Source organism: Mixophyes fleayi, chromosome 11 (genome assembly GCF_038048845.1).
Source record: "Mixophyes fleayi isolate aMixFle1 chromosome 11, aMixFle1.hap1, whole genome shotgun sequence".
Lineage (NCBI taxonomy): Eukaryota > Metazoa > Chordata > Amphibia > Anura > Limnodynastidae > Mixophyes > Mixophyes fleayi.
Window position 1 is genome coordinate 36705730 of NC_134412.1, and position 26381 is coordinate 36732110.

The 26381-nt window shown below is 37.6% G+C and overlaps 1 protein-coding gene across 2 annotated transcripts in view; it reads right to left on the reverse strand.

The window, feature by feature from the left end:
* Positions 1-25697, reverse strand: part of LOC142107669 (carbonic anhydrase-related protein 10-like) — a 241190-nt gene extending 215493 nt beyond the window's left edge. Inside the window, exon 1 of one of the 2 annotated variants that reach the window (XM_075191238.1) lies at positions 25259-25697. In XM_075191238.1, the coding sequence (XP_075047339.1) occupies positions 25259-25322 (64 nt within the window). In that variant the 5' untranslated portion in view covers positions 25323-25697. The remainder of the gene's footprint in view (positions 1-25258) is intronic. The other variant, XM_075191237.1, reaches the window with a different exon arrangement.
* Positions 25698-26381: the final 684 nt, after the last annotated feature.

Here is a 26381-nt window from a genome sequence, read left to right on the forward strand (position 1 = left end):
CAAATGACTTTGATGTTGGATAATAATGTGATTCAAATTGTTCTGATATTGGTAAATACAGTTGGAAGATGACCACTGATCACCTCCACCTGCTTGTGTCTACAGTTATCTTCCAGTTGTACTATTAGGCCCCAGTCATGCTAGCAATGAAGCAGCTACTAAATTTGTGACCAAATTGGACAGTGTGGTTCTTGCTCATGGGTCTTGCATGGTCAGGGTGTGGTTAACTTAGTGGTGTGATGGAACTCCTGTTATTTGGTTTGCCAGATCTCTCTATAAATAATTGCCTATACAGCAAAGCCATATCTTATATGGTATTTTGGGCCTTTTTATGTAAACTGGTGCAGGGCTGCAATTCTGAAAGACCCGCCTGAAAATCATAAGATGCACAAAGTAACAAAATATATATTTGAAAGGTATAGTAAAAATGCATCTGTGTTTTATAAAATGCAATTTAAATACTACACTTAAAGCTTTCTGCTCAATGTCTATGTCAGCATGTCATTTGCACTGAACAACCAGATCAATTTTTAAATTGTTTATACTTGTGGATGGCCAAACTGGATACTGCTGAATTACTGTGATTTGTTAAGAGGACAATGTCTACTGGTAAGTGATTATCATAATCGTAGGCCGACACAATCATCAGCCACTAAGTCCGATCAAACCTAATCACTCCATTCAGATTTTTATTGTTAATGTGAAATCTGTAAAACTTATATAGGGGTAATGTTATCATGACTGGGATGATACACTAACAAATGATATTTAAGGGCCACTTATATAGAACAAAATCAGAAAGCAATTTTCAAATCCAGCCTGGGTGATGTGTGTTAATCAATACACAACCAACTGGTTTGTCTAAAAATTATTAGAATCTCCCTATATCAAACATTTAACAAAAATTTATTTAACTTGAGTTATTTTAACCATAAAACCCCCTGTTTTTCATTTAGGTATCTTATACAGTATATGAACCAATATATCTTGCATGTAAATCCCTTAAGAACACAAAGACATAACATTATTAAACAGAGTTTAATATAGCAAAAAAATGTCACAATGCTTAAGATATAAAAAGATATAATAACATAATACACTGTAATATACAATTATGCTAATTATATTCTTAAAATAAAAATAAATATCAACAGAAAAATTAACACTTATGTATATTCATGTGATCTGTTGACCTGGGGTTTGGCAAGAATATAGACAGCTCCTTAATTTAATTGACCCCCACAAAAATTGACAATAGATAACAGTTTTTTATGCACCCTTTTTCTGCCTGCAGCACCCTTCATGTGAGGTCATGCAAAGAAATGTCTTTTTATAATCTCCACTACGAAAACAGTTTTAGAAGTGAATTATTTGAAATAAAAATATCTTTTTACCAGAACATCATAGAAACATTAATACATCCAATCAACAGAATGTAAATGTACGCATATATAAATACTAAACAGGAAAATATTTGGTACTTAATTTGGGACAATACATTATTGCTATATCTTTTCTATGGGGCTGGCATTTATGTTTGACACAGTTGGTGTGTATAGTTGCTCTGAGAATAAATTGTATAGAGGTCGTCTCAGATATGGATTATGAAGAACATTGCTTTGATATATATATTTCCTTATTGAAACATGACTACTTAAGTGACCATACCTATGACTTATTTATTATTTATTTACAAAATTTGCTGTGTCATAAAGTCTGCTGGAGATAGCAAATGACCAGTGGAGTTAAGTTCATATTAACCCTTTTATTTACTTCACACAATGAGTCTGATTCTTGTTCGGAGGTACATCCATTTGCATATTGTATATTGTGTAAAACTGTTATGCTCATGCCAAGAAATGGACCTTTTGCCAATAAATACAAATGTATGCAATTCATGTCAATGCAAATGACACTTACAACTACCTACAACTTGAGAGGCAGAATGGGAGAGGGAAAGGGCGGATTAACATAGACCACATACAGCAAGGATGTGCCGACCAAGACGCAGCTGATTCAAGTCCTGTATTTCTCATAAGTTTGCTTGGTTTCACCCACTACAGGTCAGGCATAAATGCCAACTGACAGTGATGGCGGACACGGCATAGTCTTTGGGAGAGATTCAATCAGCAGCGATGTTCCTCAGAACATCACTGCTACGCATTTTTATCGCTACTAAATTCTCTGCTGATTTTTCGAGGTGCCAGGAAAAATCGGTGGAGAATTCTTGACAAAATCCTTCAGCCGCAATGTTCTGAGGAGCAATCATGGCTAACTGAATCTCCCCCTTTAAATTAAAAGATCACCTATGTGTGTCAGTAGCTATCACAGAAGAACTGCATACAACTAAGATATTTAGTTTTAGAGTATAAAAAAGCATTGTATGTACAGTACACATTGAAATTATCTTACATTTTTTAATATGCGTCCAGATGTCAGCTTTTTTTGTAGTTACGCATGTGGGTATGCTACAGTCTGCTCGGTGTGTCTATGTACAGCAACTACTGTTTAGGCAGAGCTTACTTACACCCAGATTAAAATCAAAATGTATCTTGAAATACACTTGGATTTGAACACGGTCAGAACTACGAAGTTCTGTGCTCTTTTTTAAAATGCAACTTCCTTCAGACTTGAATCAAGCCCTATGAATTTACATGTTATGTATGTATATACTATTGTGTTTATCAAATTTGATAGAATTTTAGTAAGTTTCACAATTTAGCATCCATAACTGTCGGCTATGTCCACCACTTATATATCATCAATATGTGTAGTAAATGTAGCACAAGAGGGATATTGTCATGATCAGAATGTCCTTCCAAAGTTGATTACTGGAATAGGAGAAAACTCATCAGGTAGGTTACCAAGATGCCTACAGAAACATTTAACGACCTGTGTGAATTCCTGAAAGGAACTTTTCACTACATGTGACAATAATCTCCCATATTAGCACATATCTTGGCTATGGAGTTGGGTAGCAAGACGGAAGGGATTTCTCACAAAAAAGAACATCCAAATATGGCTAAATACATTCAATCATACCAATCATGTAGGGAAATGTCTTATGATCTGATGAGAACAAAGACAAAACAGCTCATCACCAAAGAATACCATACCTAATAATATGTGCTCTTGCATTCTTGTCAGTCACAGTAGTTGTGCACCTTTCCATGCTGGGTGTGTGAATTAAATGATTATTAGCTGTTTTGCATTCTATCTCCTTAAGTAATAGCAATGGAATTGCTTAAGCTGTGTATTACCACAAGACCCATAGTCATTCATGTTACCGAAAATGATCCTGGACTTATTTGATACTTGATTTGAATGTGCTTCATCCTCAATATTTACAGAAGCCTGTATTACTGATTAGGGTGATATTTCTCTAATATGTTTTAACCAACAATATTAACAAATAAAAAAAAAATGCAAAATTATATTGGTCCAATGAATGTTTAATAATATATTAAAAGCAAATGTATGAATACATTTAATTCAGCTTATTTCACAAATTCTGTTCTAAAAATAAGTTACCATTAAAGGTAAACAATATTGTGGAAAAATGGTGTGTATCAGGTAATCAGGTTTAGCAATGGTACAATGTTCAAGCAATACAAGCAAAAGTACAATGTTCAAGAAATACAATTTTTGAGTTCCACTTTGCCATTCCACAGATTTCCATTCCACACTGTAATTGTGAGTTCGAATTTTATTGAATTTCTAGTCTATATATAGAGGTGGAACAATGATGGCCAAATTCTGCTGGAGAAATTTGCTGGCAAGTGCAGAATGAGTCAAATATTCTTCCCTATCATGCGCCAACGCCGCTGTCTCTCTTTACAACTTTATACACTCTGTTGACCTTGATACTGGAACCCCAGCCACCGCACTTCATCCACTTTAAATTCATCCTTTTCTCCTACGATCCTGCCCTCTCTTTCTTGCCAAATAACCCTGTCCAATAAACCCAGACGTCTCTTTATTACAATCATTTCTCTACAGTGTCCTCCCCCTTCTCCTCCTCTCTCGTCCATCACTGTCCTTGAATTTGCCACCTACTTCAAAGACAAAATTTACTCTATTCACAATGATATCTGTTCTTGCCAGATTAGCTCCTCCCCCACCCATCACCTCTATAACTCACTTTGCCACCCTTGACTCCTACCCTCCTGCAACTGTACCTGAGATCCTCAAACTTCTCTCCTTCTATAACTTGTCCTCTTAACCCTGTTCCCTCCAAGTTTTTACACTCCCTCTCTCCCAATGCCTGGCGTCACCTTGCTCACGTCTTTATCACCACTCTCTCCACTGGTATCTTCCCCTCAGCACATATATCTGCTTCCCTTTGCTTCTAAAATTCTCAAACGACAATTGTCTGACCCACTTTCTATCTTCCCACTTCTTCTTACCCCTCTCCAGTCTGACTTCCATCCCCTTCACTCAACTAAAACTGCCCTTGCTAAAGTATAAAAAACACTAAACTCCTAAGCACTAAAACAACTTTAATTCAAACTTTCTTGCTAAAGTAACAAACAATTTCTCTTAGTTATGTCCAAAAGCCACTTCACCCTTCTCGTACTCCTCAACCTCTCTACTGCTTTTCATACCAACGATCATTCTCTCTCCTGGCTTGCCTCCTACCTCTCTGGCCGCTCCATTAGCGTCTCTGCTTCTGATTCTTCATACCCCCTCTGCCTCTTTTTATTGGAGTCCCCCAACATTCTGTCCTTGGCCCTCTGCTCTTATTTCTATACACCACCCCTCTCCGTGAATGTATTTAATCATTCGGCCTTTAATACCACCTCTATGCTGATGACACACAAATCTATCTTTCGTCTCCTGACCTCTCTCCCACCTTCCTAACCCAAGTTTCTCTCTGTCTCTCTGCTGTAACTATCTGGATGTCATAGTGTTTCCTCAAACTAAAAAGCTCCAAATTCAAGCTCCTTGCTTTTCCTTCAGCAAATGTTGCTATCTCTCCCAATATCTCCCTTTTGATTGACAACATAACGCTTTCTCCTGTCATACAAGCCTGCTGCCTTGGAGTAACCCTTGACTCTGCCATTAGCTTTACCCCTCATATCCAATCCCTTACCAAATCCTGCCCCTTCCTCCACTGTAACATCACAAAAATCTGTCCCTTCCTCTCACAGTAAGCAACCAAAATCCTGATCCATTCACTCATTAATTTTTGTCTCGACTATTGCAACCTCCTTCTTATTGGCCTTCTTGTTTCTCACTTTTCTGACCTTCAATGCATCCAGAATGCTCCGGCTTGGCTCATCTTCTTCTTCTAACACTTCTCTTCCATTTCTCCTCTACGCAAGTGCCTACATTGGCTCTTTCTTCATTTCAGAATTTAGAAGCTCCTTACCCTCACTTAGAAAGCCCTTACCAACACTTCTCCCCCTTATTTCTCTGACCTTGTCTTAAGGAACATACCCACCTGGCCACTCTGCTCTGCCTCTGACCTCTGCCTCTGACCTCCTCCTCAGTCCCTCCTCCCTTGCTTGCTTCCAAGACTTCTGCCATGTTACCTCACCTCACTCAACTCTCCCCAACCTTTAATCCTTCAAACACTCACTCAAAACTCACTTTTCAAGCTTGTCTATCCTACCACCACCTGACCGTCTTAAACATCACCTCATTTTTCTTCACCTTCCATCTCCATTTTCTCCCAGTTGGTCCTACTGTCTCTCACCACCTCTCCTTCTACAATCTTAGTTCTCACAGGCAGGGCCCTCTCTACCTATTGTCTCATGTCTGTCTACTGTCTGATACCCTCATACATTCTGTCATGTCTTTTGCTGCACTCTGTGTGCGTCCCCATAGTAGTACTCACACTCATCTGTGCTACTTACATGTATTACCTCATCTATTTGTTACTTTCTTCTGTGTACAGCTACAGACTCTGTGGTGCCTTATAAATAAATAATAATGAAAATATTAAAAATATTTAGCAGAACAAGTTTGAAAATTTTGGTCATCGCTTGTCATATTAGGGCTTTTTTTTGTCCAAGTTGTAGCTTTTCGCCAATGTGTGCTTTGAAAAACAGAACACATACTAAACACTTGCTAAAGTCACAAAAAACACAAAATAGTTTTTTAATTCTTCACCCATGTAAAGCTATTGGTGTTAAAAAAAAATATCAGCAAAACTGACTCGCAATCAGCGAAAGCTGACAGGTTAGGATGCAAGCTTAATATTCCACCTCATTATATTGCCTGACATTTTTATCTATCTCTGCAAAAAAAAAAAATAGAAAAAAAATCAACACCAGCGCAGCTATTAAAATTCTCCACTCTGCTCCTTTAATATAAGATCATTTCAATTGCTGTTATGCTTTGACATGTGATGTAGGCAAGTGTTAGATCTATAGCATCTGAACTGCCAGCCTATCTCTTTAATCATTATATTTGTTAACCAAGTCTTATATGCCTTGCTTTATTTAGTGCTCAGGAAACAGTTGTCAGAAGAAAGGTAGACTATGCAGCAAAGCAGCCAGCAGCAACAGCAGCATAGACGATTGTTAACACTCTTAACCCTCTGCGCTGCTGGAGGGCCCTGCCAAGTGTGAATAGGTGACACGGATACGGATTGTCAACTTGTTATCCCTTTTTTGCTTCAGTAACCTCTAAGATAGCTACATGCTAAAGGCTAAAACAGCAACACACAATACACTAAAAGTGTTAAGATTTTTTTTTATATTCACTGGCTGTACAGAAACGGTAAATCTAATTTTAATTACAAGAGAGTACCTTGATCATTCCCCACATTAACCTTTCCATATTGCATACATACTTAGCCTGCATATTAATTTGCTAGCAGCATTGTTTTTAAAGTGAATAAAGCCTTTATTGAGGGAAAGGAGTTTTCAGTGTTTAGGATAGTCCTCTAAATACTAAGTTCACAACTATAACCTGTCAGTCTTTCCCTGAGAACCTTCAACCTTTAATTGGAAGCTCTATAAATCCTGTTTTTTTTTATTATTACCTCTTGTGCTTTCAAGTTAATAACTACCATTTTTTATATATAAAATTATCCATTTATAGAGTTTGGAGAACAAAGATGTTAAGCAACAGAGCCCGAAAGTTCTATAAATAACAATTATGGGGAGAATTCAATTGACAGCGTCGTTTCTGAGAACAACGCAGCCCGCACACTATTACCTTTTAGTACGGTAATTTCAACTCAGATTTTTGCAAAAATCTGCATTAAAATTACAGTACTGATGGTAACAAGGCGCATTGTTCTTACGTCAATTGAATTCCCCTTTAAATGTCAACACAAAGGTCTTTTTTTTATTCTTTTTTAACTGAATATACTGTCTTAAATCCATTTCCAGTTTGAGGTTGACATTCTAAAAAAAACTTAGATCTTAAGATGGTACATTAGATTATCTCAGCTTTTTATACTGGAAACATGATGTAATTACTGGGGCTCATTTCCAGTTGTACACATTTGCACACTGAACATATGTAGAGAAAGATACACGTAAATAATGCGTACTTATGTGTATATGTTGAGTCGGACACATCGTATGATGTGTATAGCTCAAAAATAGCAGTGTCTGCGCCATACGTGCATCAGGTGTACATGTGTGTACACTTATTTTGCACGATAGCATAATAATGTCGTTTGACAGTATTATTAGTAAATGAAAGTAATGAAGCATCAAACACAAGATAAAATATTGTCTTGACAGTTATTAATAAATGCAAAAGTCGCTTTTTCCATAAAAATGTAATTAATTGGAAACACATCTACATCTGTAGTTTTCCTCTTTAAAAATCAAATTTTCTTTCCTACAGTAGTCCAAATGGACATGTCAATTAATTAATGCGACTAGATGGCACGGCTTGCTATAATATAACTGCAATGATAATGCTTTAAGTACCATCAGCTGGAGGGGTCAATAGCCTATTAGAAGCAGCTAAATAGTGTTACTGATAGTTATTAAGTATCATTACACCAACCCCAGTACCTGCAAAACTGTCATATGTCAAATACTAAATGAGACCCAGTATGTGAAAATAAACCTTGTTTGTCATATATGTCATGTATTGTAATATATGCTGTAAGATGCTGCATACTTTAGATCTCATTTACAAAATGCACACCACAAAATGCCTTTCCACAGATACACCTAGATGGTCGCCCCAATGCACTTCAAGGTATACACCCTAAAATCCGCTGTTGGGCATGGCATCCTCAAACTAGCGAAGCTAGTGAAATTAGAAATGATCTTCTCCACCAAAGCACAAAAGGATGTATAGGTCAAGACCCTAAGACCTCTGAACTGATGCAAAATTAAAACTTTTTACAGAGCGGAAATGCCTGTGTGCCCTTCCAAACAGCAACATGCACCTAATAAAAGTGTGTACTTTGGCAGAAAACTAGGAGCTCCAATGCAAATCGAGGCATACAACACCACCTAATAGGATTCTGTGCCTTACCACTAACTCCACTGCGTGGTGTTCCAGAAAAAAGTCCCATAACAAAATTTATATAGTAATGCACAGTAAACAGTGACTTATCAATGATTTGTGTCTATAATTACACAATGGAATTGTGGCAGGGGAAGCTTTTCTCATCAAGGGACAGGTATATGCTGACAATATATTTTCGAAAATATATATTTTTTGAAGTGTCTGTACTAATGTAAAAAGTAATTGTGGTTTTGCTATTCGAAGAATAGTCAGATAAACATTAAACTGAATGTTGCTTGGATGACACTCTGCTGTGGGGACAATGGCTTATTCTACCTGAAACTAATTGGCTGTCACAGTCAAGTCGAATGCTAGCACAGCATGTGGAAGACTGACAATTAACTGGGGAATAGTAACTATTTGTTCAGAAACGTGACAATCATCCCACTGGAATAAAAACATATTTAGTTAAGCTTATTGTATGCCTCTGGTTGCAGAAAGCATATGTGTTTGACACCAGAAGGTGTAAGTGTCTGAGACAGGTGGTGCCATAAATGAACTAATTATCTGGCCTCTCTGTATAAGGTTCACCAAGTGCTCTTGTGTGGATGAGCCTGAGGCCCACTGCCACCTGCATATGGGTGGCTCTCCTTATGGAGAAATGTTTCTATGTCATTTATAATGTTTGTGCAGAGGGCAACATGCAGATTCCTATCCATTACAACATTTTTTTCCTTCAATTGCCTTAACCCACCTCCTCCCTCTCCAGTTTGATATGCACATTTGGGGTACACACTTGTTAGTCCTTGGCATTTTTAGTTGTTGATAAACCATGTTTTTTTCACTCAGCCAGTCACTGAATATTACATAAGTACCTTTCAAGGTTTCAGCAGACTCCTTGCTTGAATGCAAATGCTGGGTATGTTGCCTGTAAAAAGCATAACCTAAGTTGAAACTCACTGAGGCTACTGAAAATATCGATGTTGCCCCAGCAGTCAACCTCAGAGGTATTGAGTGTCCAGTGTTGCCCATTATTGGAATGCAATGACAAAGGGCTATAGTTACTAGCAAACAGCAAAAACTAATCAGCAACATTCTCAACATGCTTTTAGTATACCCAATCTAACGTGTATTCAAATCTGAACAATTTGAAGGTATTTTTTTTAATAAAATTTAAATTGTGATAGAATATCAGAATCAGAGCCACACTTATTTACTTTGATTCAGATCCTCAGTATATGCTAATATGGACTAAATAATTGTCACCATATAGGTAATTGACTATCTAGGAATTCCTTCCATTTCAAGTGCATCTAAGATGTCAGACAAGAATACTGTTTTATACATAGTAAGCAGAATACAATTTGTTCATACAATAAAGAGATTCTTTTAACATCCACAAATATTAACTTTTCCATACGTTGCTAAAACTTAGGGGCTTTGTTCTTTTTGTTGCAATTGGATTATATTTTAACAATAAATTAGGATCAGGATTGATTCTGAATATGAAAACTTCCACCAAACATGTATAAAGATGGACGATGGAAAATACTGTGTGGAGAGGGTAAACTTTAGCTGCAAATCTAATTTATTATACCGATACATATGGAACATTTGTTTGGAACATTTATTTGTTCTGGATATACAGAATAATCTAGTAAGCCTATACTGTGTTGGATGTGCAGGATCTCTCTACACTATGTTTTCTCACTTCATGGTATTAAAATGTCAGTACGGCCATAGAGGTGAATGCTGCCATCGTGGTTTCGATTGATGGGCACTCATCCAAACAAACTGAATCCATTTGTACATTTAACTTAATAGTTTTCATTTTGGCATGTGTTCTTCCCCTGATTCCCTATCATTACCTGAATGCAGGTACGCTCACATAAAGGAGGAGTACACATCATTGAACTGTTGGAACTGGTAACAGAAGCACAAAGGTCTATGGATGAGAGGTCTGTGCGGAATGCAGCACCTGATTGGAGCAGAGCCAAGCAGGTTCTACCTTCCTACCATAACTATTTTCATTACATCTGCTAGCCTGGTCTTTTGCTATTACTGTCCCCTCCTGTTTTGGATATTGAAGTAGCAAAAAAAGAACCTACTCTGAACACCAAAGGAGGAACCTAACTACTACTATCATCTGTAGATACAGATAAGTGGCTTTCTTTCATTATTTTATATATCTGTTTTTAATCTGTTTGGTGAATTCAAATCTTTTTACTATTATTTAGTATATGGTTCCCTACCTTTATTCATTATGTTCTATGATGATGAGTGGAACATAATGTTGATTCCACACCTGTAACAGATAAGCTCATTTTGATTAACTTTTTGATACATCTATATACAGAAATTAATAGGAACACCATTCAGACAAAACTTCATCATTTGTGCGCCTCTGTTTACTGTTATTCCTCTTGTATTATCTGTTTCAATGCTTAGGTTAGGCTGTAGTTCTCTAGTGGTAAAATGTTTTGTGCTCACTATTTTAAGTGTCTGTGCTCAAAAAACAGGACCACTTATTAAGTCTACCATGGTGGAATATATGTACAGTACCTAGATAAAGCACTACATTTTCTGTTATATCTTCTTTTGTATTATTCACATTTTTGTAGTACAAATACATGCACATTTTCAAGCTATTCATAGTTATCAGGGACAGAGGGACTATGACAGAAACATTTAAATATATCAAAGACTTTAAAAGAGTCTGGGGGTAAATGTATCGAGGTGCGATAATGGATTTTCAGCGATTTTCTGGGGCGGGTTTAAACTCACCGATGTACTAAAGGGGACTTTGGTTGAAAATCGTCAGTAAAGTATTTAGTTAAAAATCGCCATTTACAAAATCGAAACAAATCGCAGTTGCAACGTTTTGCCACTCTAGCAATACAAATCTATAAAGCTGCAATTTTACAAACTCGCCCAAGATTGATGTGAAAATCGCCAGAATCAACATGCTGCTTTCTATAGGCGCGATTAGCAAACACATCACTGTTACACTTGTGTAATATAACAGGAGGCACAATGCAAGTTTAAGTAAAGCATGATTTTTGTTTTAGAGGGGCAAAAATTATTATTAATCATCTTTTGGGGGACAAATTATTTTATAAATAAATTAATAGGCCAAATTTTATTAATGATTATATGTATGGGATTTTTTTATTTATTTTATTATATTATAGTGTCTTACTATTTCATTACCAGTGGGACAATAGTTATATTTTTATGATGTGGCAACACTTAATATTTCCAGATGGGGACAACATTTAAAGTCTATTACAAGTGGCTGCATGCACTTGTGTTCACAAGAATGTAGGCTTTAATCATCGGGTTGGTCTAAAACATGGGTGGGATAAGTTTTTTGACTAAAACATGGGTGGGATAGGTGTTTTGACTAAAACTTTGCACATAACATCGTTGGTGATCTTTCGCGATTTGCGGCTGAAAAAATTTGCAGCTTCATACAATGACCCACAGGAGGCACTTTTCTTTTTTTTTTTTTAAATGGCTTTCTAGAGCAAAGGGAAACAAATTCAATGAAGAAGACTATTGTTGTTAAAGAGGTGGCTGCAGGAAATGAGGCGATCAAAGCTAATGGGAGATCATAAATCTGAGGCTGGGTCAGCACTGAGATGGGCATCAGGGCCATCTTTTCCATTGAGCATGATGGGCAGCTGCCCGGGGGCCCCACGGGCAAGGGGGCCCCATAGGCAGGGCTTTTAATGAGAATAAATAATCCTGCACAAGAAAAAAACATGCAATAAAAACCTTCAAGGGTCACTGAGCAAGTACATCTATCTATCTCTATATATCTATATCTATATCTGTATCTGTATACATCTATATATCTATATCTATATCTATATCTAGGGGCCCCGGTGCACTGCTTTGCCCAGGGGCCCATAATGTTGTTAAGATGGCCCTGATGGGCATCAGTCACACCATAAGGGACATGTGGTCGTCTGGCTTTCAGATAAGATGTATAACTCAAAACTTGGGAGCAACAGGGAAATTACTTGATATGGCAGGTAGGAGACCCTCATGGTAGAGATTTTAGCTGATATAGTACAGAGTAGAGTTAAAGTGTGTCTGTCCTGTTTGACTATTATGGCACACCACAGTTTCACATTTCTTATGCGGTGGGCATTCTTGGATCAAAGACCTAATGGACCTGTATCTGAAAATTAAGAGGGTCCCATAAGTCATATGGCCCATTCCAAAACAAGTAATGCACATTAAATCAATTATTAATGCGCATTATTATTATTTGTCAAATGCTTTAACTAGAAACATAATAATAGATTTATTGCAAGCAAATACATTTGTGAATTTGTTCATTGTTCACCAGGGCAGTGATTTTTTTTTCCTTCTGACATACCACACAGAACATATGGCATCTGACTATGCCCTCTCTGGCAGCTGCCCACACTTGCTCTGGAGACTGGCCATGCTCCTTCATTGAGACACACTGGGCTTGAGTCATTAAGGAAGTCAACTAAGAATGGATCTAAAGATACCTGTGGTGTTGACTACGGGTGTAGTTCTACTAGACCAGACACTGCAGGATACGTACAATTCCTATGTAGTATATAAAATATCAAAAGAACACACAGAAAAAATATTAAGCAATGAATGTTACCTGTAAATAATACAGTCGTTTTTTTTTAAAAAATAAAAAAATTCCCCTTGGGCTATCCTTAATGTCTACTATACATAACTGACATTTTTACAGTTGCTCCTGATTGCAGACATATGTTATAGCATGCATACAATACTAATGTCACTAGAACTCAGGACTTACACTAGCCCTATAGCTGGTACAACAGATACAGCACAAAAACAAGTAACTTTGAGATGCCCAGAGCTTGATTCAGACATGGTTGTGCGGCTTGAGCTTGGCATGCATGCCCTTACTGTAAATTAACTGCGGCCAAACGCCCCTTTCCCACCCTGTTCGCTCCCCAAAATCGTAGCCTGTGGTAAGTGTCCATTGCATCAGAACATGCAGCAGACAGGGCTGCGTTCACGGCCGTATCTCTGTGTTCAGGGCATACACAGAGTGATTTTGCATACGATACTCTCAAAATCAGAAGAGATGTCCCTTAATGATTCATGGGCGCCATTGGGCCTCCCTTCATGTCCCAGTCCAACATTGTCTTCAGATACATTTCTTGGAAGGTGTATCTTTTGTGGGTACCAGAAGCCTGATATAAATATACTTGCTGATGATAATGATACCAACAGCATTACCTAGCTGCTTCTGATTGACCGTTTGTGTATTGTCCCCTCCAGCTTGTAGTATATCAGATAGTAGTTTTAGATTAGTTTTGCAGGTAAAATATGTTAATTTTCAACCACATATTCAGATTCATTTGGACTACTGCAGGGAAAAAAGATTTCCATTGGATTTATAAAGCAGCAAACAATGAATGTGGTGGTATTTGTATTTAATTACTTTTTATATAGAAAATGTGACATTTGCATTTATTAATAACACTATTCTCTCTTGAGTATATGACACTTCATTACATTATATTGTGTGCAAATAGGGTAATATGGGTAATAGGGTAATATGACTTTGCATTTATAAATAACACTGTCAAGCAGCTTCTCTATTATATATTTCTGCATAAATATAAGCATGTGTATGCCTAGCATAAAAATACTGCTGTGTTTTGAGTTTTGGGTCACAATACATATTTAAGATCGCAAGTTTGCAGCTGTCTTTTTATGTGTTACTCTGCTCAGGATTTTTTTTTAACTCGAAAATGAGACCCCAAGGGTGCAAATTTGCACCTGGACAAACCATGTAAGGATGCAAAGGGTGAAAATGCAGGGAAAATAATGCCTGTGTTTGCATATAGCACGCAATACTGAGGAGCTTTAATTTAACAATGCATTTTCGGAGCTGAGTGAGAATTTTCCCCCACTCAAATTTATGTCCACCCCCAGGAGGGCAGCATGATTTTACTAAGGTGCAAACTTATACCCTCTTGATGGATTATTCCCAACACTAAATAAAGTTCTATGTCTCTTTCATGTTTATCTTTGTAGCAAACAACTGAATAAAAAGAAATGTAGTATGCAATTAAGAATCTCAATTGAAGCACCTTCAATTTCACATGTTGATTGTATTAGAAATAGGAATTTCAGGGAAACAAAGTGCAAAAGTAGGTACCTTCTTTCAATTCACAAGGCCACATGTATACATAGACTAACCACAGTAATAGATCTCATAAATACAGAACAGGCATTAAAGAGATTGAAAAAAGTCCATCACAGGGTAACAAAAATGATAAGTGGTTTGTCAAGCAAGGACTGTGGAGAGAGACAAGCTAGAGTGAATGTGCTCAGTCTGCAAAGCTGCCAAGGACCACCAGAAAATAGTTTAGGACGTTCCAGCATTTCAGACCACAAATTGGATTAATGAACCAGCAGCCGGCTTTCTATATTCAGGAGCAAGTCTTTAATAAATTATACATTGATAATAATATATGGCAAGAAAAGCTACATTTGACAGCTTCAAACTAACAAGAGGTATGGCATTACTCCTCGTACAACATGCTTGTAAGGAAAGACATTGCCAATCTATTTTAGATATAAAAGAGGATGCTGTGAGTGAAAATACTCAAGCATTGAAATATTCAGTAAATAATACAGTATAAGCTTTTAAAGTACTTTTTACAAGCCCAGGAGGGATCTTGCTTTGACTTTAATATACCATCTAAATGAACTTTTTGTTAGAATTTGTTTAAAAACCTTACATACAGGACCTATTTAAGACATCTCAGAACCCTTCCCAGGAATTGGGGTGTTCGAGGACCCAGGAATATTTATAGGGGAAGATCATTAAATCCTTCAGGTACCTATTTGTCTTACAGTGCGTCCCCTCCCCTGGGACCAGCCACATTATAGCTTGCAACTGTGGATTATACTGATCTGAACTTCCATTCCTTTGCCCTCTGTGTGTGTGCGTTCCCCCATCTCTCCCCTGCTGACGGTATGTCATGCGTGTGGGAGAAGGTAAGTGTAGGGAAAGGGAGCTCTTCATGTAATGTAGCTAGGGCCGTGGACTATTCATCAGCAGGGCCATCTTAACAACATTATGGGCCCCCGGGCAAAGCAGTGCACCGGGGCCCCTAGATATAGATATAGATATAGATATAGATATATAGATATATACAGATACAGATATAGATATATAGAGATAGAGATAGATAGATGTACTTGCTCAGTGACCCTTGAAGGGTTTTTTTGCAGGTTTTTTTTCTTTTGCAGGATTATTTATTCTCATTAAGAGCCATGCCTATGGGGCCCCCTTGGCCGTGGGGCCCCCGGACAGCTGCCCATCGTGCCCAATGGAAAAAATGGCCCTGTTCATCAGTGAAGTGACAGTGGGGGCTAATTGTTTATGGGTGTGAAAGAGCCATTAATTTACTGATGGGTTGAATGCTATTTGTTTGATGGTGGAGGCTATTTAAATTAATAGTGGGGTCATGGGAGTGCATATTATTTTAATGTGGTGTAATAGGACTATTAGTTTAATGCTGCAGTGGTTTGGGACCATTATTTGAATGTGTAGCTGGGTTTGGGGAGATGGATGGCTATTCATTAAATGCGAATACTAATATTTAAAATTGGGACAGCTTATTATTATTGTTATTATTATTGTAGGTTTTTAAGGCGCCACAGTGCTCTGCAGCGCCGTACAGTAGGGAAGAGAAGAAAATATATAAAACAGGGCATATGTAAAGCAAGAACAGACAAGGCAGACAAAATGAATGGAGACATGAAAACAAAGGTATAGAGGACCCTGCTCATTAGAGAGCTTACATTCTAAAGGGAAGAGGTTACAGCTGAAACAAGAGGAGCGAATGTGGCTCAGAGTGGAGATTGCGATAATTGTGAGGGTGCATTAGTGTGAATAGTGTTATCGAGGATAAGGTCACCTCTAAAAAAGAAATGGGTTTTTAAAGAGCATCTAAGGCTTTGAAGGCTGTGGGAAAGTCTGATTGAGTGTGGCAGGGAATTCCATAACTGGGGAACAGCACAGGAGAAGTCTTGTAGGCGGGAGTGAGAGGTGGCTATCAGAGACGAGACAAGGCGCAGGTCAGAGGTAGATCTAAGAGGGGGGAAGGGAGAGTATTTTGATATGAGATTTGAGGTGTATGCAGGGGTGTTGTTGTTGAGGTAAAGGTGAGTAATTTGAATTTGATTCTGGAGGACACAGGGAGCCAGTGTAGGGATTTGCAATGTGGTGCAGCAGATGAGGAGCATTGAGAGAGGAACATCAGTCTTGCAGCAGCATTTAGGATAGATTGAAGTATGGATATATAGGTGTTATAAATGCCAGATAGCAGGAGGTTGCAATAGTCAAGACGGGAGATGATGAGAAAATGGATAAGAGTTTTGGCAGCATGTTGAGTAAGAAAAGGGCGTATTCTGGCAATAAAGCAGAGGGCGGAGTCAAGTGTGACACCAAGGCAGCGGTCTTAGGAGACTGAGGAAATTGTGGTGTTATTGACAGAGAGGGAGATTTGAGGACAAGTGGTGACTCTGGCAGGAGGGAAGATAATAAATTCTATTTTGGACATGTTGAGCTTTTGGTAGCGTTGGGACATCCATGTGGAGATAGCAGAAAGACAGTTGGTTACACAAGATACTGTAGAAGGAGAGAGGTCGGGGGAAGAGATATAGATTTGGGTGTCATCAGCATCGAGGTGGTATTGGCGGCCGAATGAGCGAATTAGTGCCCCAAGAGAAGAGGTGCACAATGAAAAAATTAACTGAGCCTTGTGGAACCCCAAAAAATAGTAGGAGTGGAGAGGAGGATGTGCCAGAGGTAGAAACACTAAAGGAGCGGTTTGATAGGTAGGAAGTGAATCAGGAAAGTACTGTGTCACAAAGGCCATTGGAGTGAAGGGTGTGTAGGAGAAGAGGGTGATCAACAGTATCAAAAGCAGTAGAGAGCTCTAGGAGAATCAGTATGGAAAAATTACCATTAGATTTTGCAGTAAGTAGATCATTGGTCACTTTTATGAGAGCAGTTTCACTGGAATGTTGGGGACGGAAGCCTGATTGCAGAAAGTAAAGAATGGAACAAGAGGAGAGAACGTGAGACAGGCATTTGTACACTAATCGCTCAAGTAGTTTGGAGGCTAAGTGGATGAGAGAAATAGGGCAGTAGTTGGAGAGAGAGGCTGGATCGAGAAATGGTTTCTTTAGAATATGTGAGATGAGCGCATGTTTAAAGGAGGATGGAAATGTGCCAGTGGAGAGAGACAGGTTGAAGAGGTGAGTTAGAGGTGGGCATGCAGTGAAGGAGAGGGAGTGGAGTAGTTGGGAGGGAATAGGGTATTTGGGAAAGAATAGGGTTGAGTGGACAGGTTGTAGGGTGAGATGAGAAGATGAGTGCAGAGACTTCATCTTCAGTTACTGGAGAGAAGGAATTACGGGTGGATTGGGGAGTGTAGTTAAAGGTTGGTACAGTGAGTGGAGTCAGTGTAATTTGGCATGAGGAAATATTTTGTCGAATGGTGTCAATTTTGTCTTTGAAATAGGTGGAAAAATCATGGGCAGTGAGGGAGGAAGGAGGAGGAGGTGCAGGTGGGCAGATAAATTAGTTGAAGGTGGCAAGGAGGCGACTGGATTAGAAGACTGGGTAGATATTAGAGATTTAAAGAATGTTTTTTTACCAATTGAAAGGACAGTGCTGTAAGATGAAAGGATGAATTTATAGTGGAGGAAATCGGGATAGGAACGATATTTTCTTCAGTTTTGCTTCTGCAGTGCGGAAGCACTTCTGCAGGTAGCGGGTCTGTTTGTTGTGCCATGGCTGGAGTTTGCATTGTTGGAGACTATATGTAGGAGCTGTTTCATTGTCTCGGGCTGAAGTGAGTGTATTGTTATAGAAAAAGGCAGCCTGATTAGGAAAGGACAATTCAGTCATTGGAGAAAATAGTTGTTTTAGTGAAAATGAGAAGTGGATTGGGTTAAGAGTACTTAGGTTTCACTATGTACGTGTGTATTTGGCATGAGGTAAGGTGAGGCTGCAGGGAAGAAGGTTGTGGTCGGAGAGTGGGATGGAGCAGTTGCGGGAGAAGACAGGGTCAAGGGAGTGCCCATCACAGTGGGTGGGAGATAGGTCTATTTATTAAAAGTAAAGGCTATTAATTTAATTGTGGGGCTGGTTGTTGCCAATCTATTAATTGTGAATGGTAATAATTTAATGTTTGGTGTGGTTACAAGAAGAGAGGCCTAATTAGTAAACATGGGTGCTTTTGATTTAATGATGGGTCTAGTTTTGGGGGGCTAGAGTATTTACTCATTGCTAGACTATTCATAAGTCATGTACCTATCCTTTTTCCGAACAGGGGAATGACCTCTTCGCAATTACCATGTCGCTGTCAATGTTATTGGCGTTTTCTTAGTGGCACTATAGTGTCCCACCCTGCCAAATCAGCTAATAGAAAAAGTGTCAGAACAAAGCGGGTCAGCAACAAACAGGAGCATAAAGAATACCAAACAACAGGCAGAAGAGACGTCAGGAATAGACAGAATTCACAGGGATTAGCAACAAGAAATACTGGAACGCTGGAGTAAAGGTTTGGAGCCTAATACTCTGGCACAGGCCTGTGCACTGAGCAGGTTTAAATAGTTGAGCTGAAGAACAGGGCAGGTCTCAAGACAGAACACATAATCACAGGTTCCGAGCTTTTAGAGGGCCATGGGCCTTCTGTTGGACAAAATATTATTATTATAACACAAGGTTCTGTGTCTTGAGCGGAGGGACAAATAGAGGGAGTATGCTGGACAGTGGGTTTGAAAAGTAACTGACGGACTTTGACGTGTGACATTATGTCCTGCTTCACACTGCTCTGCTCATGAAGGAGAAGCTGCCCCTGTATTTAAACGAGCTGGGAAGGGTTTGGAGAGCAACCTAGCTTTGTCTAAAATGATAGCCATGCCTCTTACATGCTGGTCATGCCCACTGTGGTAGCATGGTATGAAGACCAATCTCTAGAAATCCTGTGTTTTTCATTGCATGGCAACCCAAACTACATTGATGTCAGATTTTTAAACCACCCTTTCTCCCACATGTCGTAAACTGGTTATATTTGTTATATATTACAGTATTTCTGTGATTGCACAGTATTTCTGCCATTGCCACTTACTTTTGCCTATGATTGCAGATATTTTTTTGACACATATGCAATTTGGTAACATCGCCATCCACTCCATCTATGACAAACCTTAGCGATGTGGTCAATGGAGACAATGGTGTGTTGCCATGAAATATTGTTAAGTCTATAGATATAGATATGTAGATGTCTATAGATATAGATATGTAGATATATATATATATATATATATATATATATATATAGATATATATATATATATATATATATATATATATATATATATATATATATATATATATATATATTTATATATATATATATATATATATATATATAGATAGATAGATAGATAGATAGATAGATAGATAGATATAGTTACCAGAATTTAATTAAACATTTCTGTCTTTCTACTGAAATACAGCTCGGTTTAGCCTCATTTTTGGCTTGATTTCCTCACGAGAGTGAGGGGACATCAGTACTCTTGCGTTTGCAGCATTGATTACATTGGGCACCTAGAAATACGTTTTCCACAGAAGAGCAACTGGAAAGTGCAAAATACATCCCTTTAAATGTATTGGACCAATCTCTGTCATCTGGCAAAAAAATAGCCCTCTTGCACAGTGGAAATGGCTATCTATATATTAAAAATACTCCCTCTTCACCATGTTTTCTCAATTCAATAATTAAATGAAACCTCATTTTTGCACTGCTCAACAAAACTAGATGCAACGCTATGGTCCCTACTTTACATGCCCAACTACTTGCATCAACAATTGCAAACTTTTGATCCACTAATAGGGATTCTGTGATGCTCTTAGGCCACGGACAAAGGTAATGTTCGGTAAGGGTTGAATCTAAATTGCATAGCTAGGTCACACTGATTAGGCTGGGTGTCTAAAAAAAACTGGTGGTGGATTTGCATAACTTTTTTATTAAAGGCGGCTAATTTCACTAAAGAAATCAATTGGAATGTCAAAAGAGGGCAAGTGGCCGGCCAACACAAAGCAATCGTATTTCAGGTATAACAAAGCTGTTTGTGGAGTAGAGTGTGGTGATGATGTAATAATGGAAGCTCACTGATAAGCTCAAAAACAAATATATTGGAATATGGGACCCTTAAAGCCATTATTACAACATATCAGCTGAAGTAAAAAAAACATCTACATGTATATGTGTATAGGACCAAAGGAGATGCAGAAAGGTGCCTGCCAAGGAGGAACATTCGAGGCAGCAAGCCAAAATCTGGATAGTTAAGTGAGCCTGTAGTACTCTTTATACAATATGTATGTAAGGCAGCCATGGGAAGAAGGGGAAACATCAATGAGCCCATTTAGAGTTGAATGTAAGTTTTTTTTTGCGTTAGATACACATTTTAATACTGTACGTGCTCATAAACAAGTATCATCATTTATTTATATAGCGCCACTGATGCCGCAGCGCTGTACAGAACTCATTCACATCAGTCCCTGCCCCATTGGAGCTTACAGTCTAAATTCCCTAACATACACTCACACACAGACAGAGAGAGAGAGAGAGAGAGACTATGGTCAATTTTGATAGCAGCCAATTAACCTACTAGTATGTTTTTGGAGTGTGGGAGGAAACCGGAGCATCCGGAGGAAACCCACGCAAACAAGGGGAGAACATACAAACTCCTCACAGATAAGGCCAAGGTCAGGAATTGAAGTCATGACCCAGCGCTGTGAGGCAGAAGTGCTAACCACTTAGCCACCGTGCTAGCATATTAAGAATTTTGCACAGCTTACACTTACGACTTCTGACAACTGTAGATATCATAGAGGCTAGGGGCGGGCCAGGATAGACTGAGTTCAGTAAGAGCGTGTTCACTTAATTGTGACTCAGTTAGACCAGTATGCAGATACACCTTTTTTTATATCTCTTAGAGGTGCTTGAGGGCTGCTGCAAATATTTGCAATAATGACGATGACTTTCAGACGTTTGATTCACTGTTTGCGGATTGACGTCCAGCTGACAATACTTAAATTATTAGCATCATAGCTATATTAGATTGATTAATTAATTAAGTTAATAAGAGCAATCTACTCACATTACTTAATTGTACTTATTAATGCAGGAAAGAAGAATCTCGTTTCATTTTTAAATAAACAAATGATGTGGAGGTGGTGTATTTCATTTTTTTTTAATGGAAAATGCATTACCTAATAATATATTAAAATGTGTTTCTATTACATTTTTAGGTTGAGTACTTATAGGCTAATGGAACTTCTGCATTGAGTACTAACATATACACCTAATGCTTGCATATTCTATGCTTCTGTCAGGCATACTTACACATGCTGGTAAGCCTGGCTTAAGTGCTATTCTTTCATTGCAGACAACTACATACGGACGCAAGAATGCTTTTTCTGGTGTGCATGTTTTCCTAAGTACACCAAAGGCGCATACGCATCCACCTCTTAATAAGCCCCTGTGTGCTTTAATTGTAATGACAAGGAATGGGTATTCCTTTAGCTATTGCTCAAGAGTTTTAAGCACACCTGTCTTGATATAAGTGACCCAATAGCCACAACTCCACCACTCTATAAGCAGATGTGCCCGAATTTCAGTTTAACACTGGGTAACTTATGCTAGATAAACATTTTTTAAAATATTGAGTGAAATATCAAATGAAATTGTGCCCTGCATCTAGCTAAATACAAGAAAAGTAATCGGATGAGGTAGATAAGAGTATTAAATATTGTAAATAGTATTGCGTTTTAGTATAGCACATTAGCTATAAGATCTCTAAAGCTTATTATTGATCTGTTAATCCTCAATGGTCTGAGATTATCACTAAAGCATTGAAACTTGCCCTTTTTCAGTTTTGTGAAACTGCTTTTTAGTACTTGATACTTTAGTCCTATTCACATTTAAGCAATATAAAAATAAAAGGCAATATCTGCAGAAATTGTCCTTTATTCAGACTCATTACAGTTCCCCATTCACATTTACCTGTTGACTCTTGTAAATATTAACTTTAATGTTGCAGCTTATAAATAAAAACAAAACATAATTTCCATCATTATTAGCGTTAATTCATTGAGAATAGATGTTGATAATCAAAAGTATGTCAAGATACTTTGAATGAAGTTTTCGAGTCTGATAGTCAATGGTCCAATATGTATTGCTTATTCAACATAAGCAAATCTGATGTGAATAATTGATTGAACGCTATATGAATATTCACTAGGCTACTTGTATACAGACGTTCAAAGCATTATGAACTCCTGGGAGTGCGTGCTATGTGGAATATTCTGAACTCATTCCATCAAAAGGCTGCAGGGGTTTCTAATGAGAAAATATATATATATATATATATATATATATATATATATATATATATATATATATATATATATACTGTGGCTTTGTACCTTGCAAATAATGACAGCAGTTGTCCCACAGTCTGCTGCATATTTAAGGGGTTAATTCAAACCATTGACTTTTTTTTTTTTACAGATATGCCTGAAGACACTGAACTGTATATAATATTAGCTATGCATATTTTATAAGCTAACCTTGAGAATCAAAAATAGGAAGGGGCTGGTCATGACTACAATGCGGGTGTCATTTGTCACAGAAATGCCCTAGACCCCTTAATTGCCAGAGAGGAATGAAGTGTTAGTGTAGCAAAGAAGGAAGGCTGGCAGGTGATAAATTGTTATGTAACGGGATACACACTTCTCTGATGGAGAAAAAAGTGGAACTTAATCATCTGTCTCTGAGGTACGAATGAGACCTTCAAACATCTGCAAAAAAAATCAAAATGTTTTTCTGTATGTATACACTTTTGTGTGTGTGTGTGTGTGTGTGTGTGTGTGTGTGTTTGTGTGTCCTAATGCCAGATTAAAGGTGCTGTGTGTTAATCAGTTAGGAGGGTGTCTAGTTGAAGAAGACAAATTGTGATTCATGACTGCCTTTGAGAAAATACTTAGGCTGTAGTGATGGCTATAGATTGCACAAAGTATAATGCAGGTGAAAATGATAAACTGTATATCTATTGATCAATATATCTTCATTAGTGTTTTCACTGAAAAAATGTGTGTTACAACAGAGGTTCATACTCTTTTTCAGCTACAACAGAAATAAACCTGACAGTCAGTTGTATAAATATTGTTTTTTTTTCCTTTTCTTGTTATTGTTGTATGGAAATTAAGTATATTATCAGATGCATTTAAAATTTAAGCAAATAAGTACTTGCACAAAATAAAATTAAATACATTTATATAATATTTAGTTTGTTGGCTAGACACACTATTTTTTATTTGAAGAACAGTGCAAAATTATAATTTGAAACATGTTCATTTATCAGAAGAATAAGGAAACCTGCAAGCTAGGAAAACTTAAGTTAGACAAAACTGAAATGTAAACATCAGGCTTGTTTTAGAGTAACTTTTTATTATGTAATATACTCCAGTCATTACATGTATGTGTTAGTTACATATGTAGCATACATTTGGTCCATCTAGTCAGACAATATTTCCATCTCTTGTGTGTGTTTTAACCCCACTGATTTCATTCATGCAGAGCCTACTTAGACAATTCATTACTCCTCTGATGTCTCTAAAACAAAACAGTACATCATGTGATTGCAATGTCATGTGCATATAGTGTAGAGGAGCTGACCCACAATACTGGAGCTAGCAAATATTTGTGCTGCTGCACTGAAAGAGATCACTAGTGCCTTCCACATCATTCACTCCAAAGGGTCTATTACCGAACTAGTAGTTTCCTAAGTTCCCTCCAACTTTCAGTTGTGTACTAAGGAAAGTGGGAAATTGTACCCATGTTATTTTATCATGGGAAAAATTGCAGAATCGTATTAGAAAATCAATAAATATCATGTTGCTAAAACCAATTCATTGAAGATGAAAAGCTCATCATCTTCTGATCACAGAATTGCTTTACACAAAAAGGTTTCTAGTGTCACTGGATTTCATTGACAGAGGGAAGGATTAATGCACTTTTTCATGGAACTGTAAATGACTTTAGAATTCCAACTCAGCTTTCAAACGTGCTGTTGTTATGAGCATCTTTTATTAAAGGGAGAGACTGTTAGCCTAGATTACAGTGATTTATTGCTGCATGTGTTTGTAAAAGCTTTAGTGTGAAGCGGGTTACTTTGTCACTGAAAAGGACAGATTCTAATGTCTTTACTAGTTAAAGAGACCTCAATATTGCAGAGAGATACTATCCACTTAATTTAACTAATCGTGTTATTTCCATTGAGTCTCAAAAGCTCTAACTGATTTGCTTTGTTGATCACAGATTTCCCCTATAGAAAATAAATATATATATATATATATATATATATATATATATATATGTATACTTCCAAATAAACCTCGACTAGATCTTTATCTAAAGAACACTGATGCACTGAGATGATAAAGCGATGGTATTGTTACATGCAGCTTTCTTCCAATCTTAAATATGAAAGTTAAACTCCAGGTTACTGCGTCCTATCTACTTCTGTTAGACAGGATGAAGCAAACGAACACATAAACCCCCCAATATAATGAAAACTCAATAAACATTGTGGTTTTCCCACCCATTTCCACAGCGATCGTTAAGGTTGACATAACGATGGCTGCTAATAGGGGGCATCAAATATTAATAATGAAGAACACCTTAATGGCCAGCATGCTATTACTTACCTGCAGTATATATAGCAGTGCTTGCCTGAAGGATTAACACAGATCTCCAAATGAATTCTGGCATTCTGCTGCTGGTTATCCCTTCATCTCCCGAATGCTGGAAGACAGCTAGATCCCCATCAACACAAGCACAGGTTGAGAGAGGAGGGAAAAAAGAAAAAAGCTGCTAGTTTCCAAGAAAGAGAAAACCTTTACTGATTCCCTCTGTTACGTTTGCAACAATGTATTGAATTTACCAGCAAACAAAAACAATCAAACTATTCTGCTGCCTTTTGTGTACCCTAAACTATCACCTCTCACTATTACTCTGTTCTGTAGCTCTTAGAATAAACCTTCCTGTTTGATTTTCTTTCTTTCGCTCCTCCTTTCTCATTCCGTTCCTTTTTCCTTGCGTTCTCCCTGGCTCTGTACCTTCCAGTCACTGTTACCCTCCCCTTTTTTCTTTTTGAATATGTTTGTTTCACTCTTCCTCTCTCGTTCTGTTTTCCTTACATAATACGTGTTGTTCCTTCCCCTTAAGATTTCTTAGTCTGTCCTCATTTCTGCAATCACTATCTTTTCTGTTCAGTTCTTGATTTTTGTTCCACTTTTGCAGTACTTTTCTGCATTAGAATTATCACCTTGCTATTTAAAGCCAGTTTATTTCCTTGCTTTTCCTATACTGCCCTCAATTTTTCCTAGAGAATTGACAATCTATGTAGGATCTGTTGCTCCCAGTGCAACATAGATAAGAAATCATTTCTGTCAATCCAACATTTAGCAAATGCAAACACTGATTAGTTTAGGTGATACAGTAATTAGTGTAAAATGCCTATCCCACTGCTGCGTTAATGTATGCAATCAAATAAAAAAAAATATGTAAATTTGTTAGTTTGCTTTTAAAATCTAGCTAATATCTGTGAAAGAAATGTAGAAAAATAATTAATTAGAAATTAAAGGACATTATTTTATAAACCCAATTCATTAAATATTTCTGCATTGTTATGATCTGTAAAACAACATGCATTTCTGTCTTCTTATTAAGATTAGGCTAAATTTTCTAAACTGCGGGTACGAAAATGTGGAGATGTTGCCTATAGCAACCAATCAGATTCTAGCTTTCATTTTGTAGAATGTACTAAGG